This window comes from Tarenaya hassleriana, unplaced genomic scaffold, assembly GCF_000463585.1.
Source record: "Tarenaya hassleriana unplaced genomic scaffold, ASM46358v1 Cleome7, whole genome shotgun sequence".
Lineage (NCBI taxonomy): Eukaryota > Viridiplantae > Streptophyta > Magnoliopsida > Brassicales > Cleomaceae > Tarenaya > Tarenaya hassleriana.
In genome coordinates this window covers 4,798,374-4,802,903 of record NW_010969548.1, presented here as the reverse complement: position 1 = coordinate 4,802,903, position 4,530 = coordinate 4,798,374, and the positions used below count along the sequence as shown (strand labels likewise).

Here is a 4,530-nt window from a genome sequence, read left to right as displayed (position 1 = left end):
TTTTTCAAGTTGAAGGTTTATTTGTATATATTTTTGCAAGTTGAAGGTTTTTTAGGAGTTTTACCCTTTATAATATTCTTCTTCATTTTATCGTGTTAATAGAAAAAATAATATATATATATATATATATATAAGATAAATAAGATACTTTATTTAATATCGTGTAATGTGAAATCTCGAATATTTTCGAGATAAATGGGTGGATCGGACGGATTTTGGACCGAATTCAATTTGGGTCTATATTTTTTCGAATGAGACCGATCCATCTATTTATTTATCGGGTCTATATTATTAGGTCTAAATTTTTAATTTTTTTGGACAGATTCGGGTCGGATGTCATGTTTCGGATTTTATTGATACCCTAGAAATGAATCTATTAAATAGCGAATCAAAATCTAAATTATCCACCAATATATGTGTACATATTATAGTTTTATATATATTCTGTATTTATATAATGATACTATTTCAAACCGAATCAATATTAAAATGGAATCGGATCAATTTTTGGTATAATTTTTATAAAATCGAAAATATCATTTTCGAATAATACTATTTAAATTTCGAATGGAACTTATTTAACTAATCTTTCTAAAATGAAAAAATGTATGAAAAAATATGGAAAGTAAAAAATTACTGTACTTTTCAATTTTGATAAAACAAAAACGGAATATTTTTTTAAGAAAAAATATCAAACTTTTTAAATTGTTCAAAATACTATCTAAACTATTCGATCAGTGTAAAATTAAACAATCGAGATGTGTCTATAGAAGTTTTGACATAGAAGACGAAAGTGCAAACATAACTTAAATTTTTTATGTCATGTTTGTATTTCCGTTAACCAAATTAATTGTTTAATTTGATATTTATGGAATAGTTTAGTTATTTTGTGTTCTATATTATATTTTAATTAATCAAAGTGAGAGACGAGACCGAGGGTTGCGTGAAGCAGCCGCAATCGTGTAAAATTAAAATTCCTTTCTAAAAAAAATAAATAAAAACAACCAAAAACATATATACATATATGTATATATCGGGAAAGAAACAACTCGCCGCCAGCGACAGGGAAACATCCAAAGCCAGTGTGAGTGATCGAAGAAGAAGAAGACACAAAGTCTGAAGTCATGTCGGGTGGAATCGCGCGTGGTCGACTGGCCGAGGAACGCAAATCCTGGCGTAAGAACCATCCCCACGTATGTTTATCGCTCTTCTCCCATGTCTCTTTCCCCGGAAATTCTCTGTTATTGTTCGTGAATTTCTCCCCTGTTTCTTAGGGTTTTGTCGCTAAGCCGGAGACTTTGCCCGATGGAACGAACAATTTGATGGTTTGGCAGTGCATTATCCCCGGGAAATCTGGCGTAAGGCTCGTTGATTTCCTCCCTCTTTCTGATTAATTTGAACCCTTGGGTTGGGCCTTGTTCGTTGATGGGGTTGTTCGATTTTGTGGGTTTAGGGTTCGTTTCTTCAATCTCTCTGTGTTTTTCGTAAATTGTGTGTGTGATATCGTGTTTGGTCAAGGTTTTACCTCAATTTTCACCGACCTTGTAGTTTGCATATATGATTGTCTACAAGATTAACCCTTTGAGCATAAACGTGGAAGTATTTCAGTAGGGCTATAGAATTTGGGTACTCTATCTTGATTAATTCTTGTCGTGGAATTGCTAAAATAATCACATTAGTCATGGAATGGATACTAGAGGTGTTTACTTGATCGAAACTTGAACATGAAAACTTGGTGGTTTCTTGGATTTCGGAGTTATTGTTCTTGTGTAGCTAAGAAGAATATACCTGTAATATTACTGCTGAGGCTGTTGATGATGGTATTGCGAGAATCGAAAGGGTAATGTCGTAGCGAGGCACAGAGGGTGTGAATGATTTTAGGTTCATTCCTGTTTGTTATTCCATGGCATTGGTGCTGCTGTATCTTCGATTTCTTTTGTGTGGGACAGATGGGTTGTGTTTATGGTGTTTTGCCATTTTATCGTCTGCTGAATTTTGTGTATTCCTCGGAAAGTGAATCTTGTGTATGTATCTTCAAACTGTAAGAATCTACAAGATTACCTGCTTGATGTCATTACGTTTGTATGGATATTTGCAGACTGACTGGGAAGGTGGCTTCTATCCACTTACCCTCCATTTCTCTGAAGATTATCCAAGCAAGCCTCCAAAGTGCAAGTTTCCTCCAGGTTTCTTCCATCCGAATGTCTACCCGTCTGGGACAGTTTGCCTATCAATCCTCAACGAGGATTATGTAGGAAACTTGAACTTTTTTCCTTTCAATAGTTGAATATTGGATCAGACAAAAGCTAAGAACATGACTCACCTCCCCCAGGGCTGGAGGCCGGCTATCACAGTGAAGCAGATCTTGGTTGGTATTCAGGATTTACTCGATGAACCGAACCCCAACGACCCTGCACAGACCGATGGATACCAGCTGTATGTGCAGGTTTGTGTTTGACCCCTAGCTTTTTCTGATTAGTGAACTCCAATACCCGATATCGAAACTGAGTAGGAGCGAAGTCGGTAGGCTTCTTACAACCTTGTTAACTACTTCATGCTTGTAGTCGTATGATTAGGGTTATCTTTTTGTTCTTCTTTTGAATCCGGAAATGGGTATTTTTGGGAATCGTTCTGAACAATTTCGGCTTTCCTTCTGGTGCGGCTTGCAGGACAGGGAAGAATATAGAAAAAGGGTGAAACAACAGGCGAAACAGTACCCTCCGATTATATGACATTCGCCCCTGTTATTGTTTCTCTGATTTCAATTCCGGATTCTCTTGCTCTCCTTGTTAACAGACTTGGAGAATTTGCCACTCTTTTTAAGTTTGTGTAATGGAATGGAACAACCTTTGCCTTCTGCTCTAAACGCATAACATTATATATATATTAAATTCATAAATGTTTGATTGGATACAAAAAATTGGGACACCTTTTTTCCCCCAAGAAATATACGATACCATCGTTCCAAAGGGCAAATTTACAGGAGGAGAATATGAACAATTCCTCTCTGGTTCTCTCAAAGTTATCCATCAGTGCATGTGCTTAAACTGATGAGCTTTCAGATTATAGTCAGCTAAGGAAAGGAGAAACAGTTGTGAAGGAAAGAAGAAAGAATCTCTTTTTTTAGCGTGAAAAAGCTACGATCTTGCAATATTTTGTCTCCCCGAACGTTCAATGACGATCTCGAAAAGATCAGCATCGGATTCTTCATCGAAATCAAGCCTTCGTCTACGGCTATCGTCGCCAATGGTGATCCTCCCGCTCGTATCCTCTTCACTTTTTCCTCTACTAACGAAAATATTGCTAAGGTACTGAGAATCTATCCTCCCAATTGAGAAAAGTTCTTTGCTTTCTTCAAACGCAGCTGTGGCTGCAGAAGGACGGACCATGGCGCCGACGAAGCATGGGTTTGGCGTTCGTTGAGCATTGGCCGCGCCATAAGCAAACGGGGATTGTCCGAAATTGGCAATAACCATGGCTTCTGTGTTGGAAGCCATTGTCGGGTAGAGGGGACCTTCGAACTCGTCGGCTTTGCAGTTTATGAGGTGAACCAAGTGAGAATCAATGGTGAAGTAAACCTTTTTCTTCCTCGGATCGTAACCACAACCCACCACCTTGTTCGTCTTCCCCCACGCGTGCTTCTCCGATGCGGACACCAGTTTCATCCCTGCCGCCATTAAAGAAAAGAGATGAAGCTTAAGGTTGGTTAGTGTAGAACAATGGAGTGGAGAGAGACATGTTTTGACGGATGGCTTATTCGATGTTTGGTGGTCGTGAAAGGTTTGTGACGAGGACATCATATTCGTCAGTGGGTCGCCACTTCTGTCCTGTTTTTTTTTTTTTTTGACTTTTTTCCAACACCTCTGACGAGACATTCTCATTCTGATTCTGACTTTTGTTTCCACACATTTTTCTCGGGAAAATTTTCGATTTGCAAATCATTCGGAATGAGATGTTTGGTCGTCGGAATCACGCAAGAGTTGAAAGAAAAAAATAAGTGATTGTTTCACATACCATCGAGATATACTGAGCCGTTCGAGTGAAACCCAATTGAACCAGCGAAACTTCCCGGCAGCTTACTGTCGCCGACGGCGGAACCTCCGGCGGCCAGACCCAGAGACAGTACGGCTTCTTCTTCCTTCTCGTCAATCCAGTCTCCGCTTCTCACGAGGTTTTGTCCCTCGTCTTTGAACATCTTTGTCTTTTCGCTTTCCATCGATGCCACGTCATCACCTCCGCCACCGCCGGTGAGTTCACCGCCGAGATTTTCCAGGAGTGTGACTTCGAAATAAGCCTCTTGTGGGAAGCCGGAGTTGCCTAGTTGTGGTCCAGGAAGGGGAAGAGCTCCACGGAGAACCGTCAATGGCGTCTTCTTAGCGTTAACGGTTTTTCTCGACGCGTGACTGAACCTGATCGTCTGCATTAAATCGGCAGAGCCGTTAGAAATTTCCCATGCGATCTCTACCTCAGGATCCTCGGCGGCCGCCGCCGCGCAAAACCCTAGAATAGCCGATCTCGTGGAGGCACCGG

At 39.9% G+C, this 4,530-nt stretch overlaps 2 protein-coding genes across 2 annotated transcripts in view; one reads left to right on the top strand and one right to left on the bottom strand.

The window, feature by feature from the left end:
* The first annotated feature begins 1,030 nt into the window (after positions 1-1,030).
* On the top strand, positions 1,031-2,858 carry LOC104801429 (SUMO-conjugating enzyme SCE1-like). Its single transcript, XM_010524699.2, has 5 exons — positions 1,031-1,193; positions 1,275-1,358; positions 2,099-2,251; positions 2,333-2,446; positions 2,670-2,858. Exons 1-5 carry the CDS (start codon positions 1,125-1,127, stop codon positions 2,730-2,732), a joined length of 483 nt encoding a protein of 160 aa, XP_010523001.1. The 5' UTR covers positions 1,031-1,124; the 3' UTR covers positions 2,733-2,858.
* Positions 2,859-2,884: 26 nt separating this feature from the next.
* The window catches only part of LOC104801428, a 2,827-nt gene continuing 1,181 nt past the window's right edge, over positions 2,885-4,530 (bottom strand). The window contains exons 2-3 of the mRNA XM_010524698.2: positions 4,015-4,530; positions 2,885-3,667 (exon numbers count right to left, since the gene is read on the bottom strand). The exon at positions 4,015-4,530 is cut by the window's right edge and continues 8 nt beyond it. Of these exons, the coding sequence (XP_010523000.1) occupies positions 3,138-3,667; positions 4,015-4,530 (1,046 nt within the window). The 3' untranslated portion in view covers positions 2,885-3,137. The remainder of the gene's footprint in view (positions 3,668-4,014) is intronic.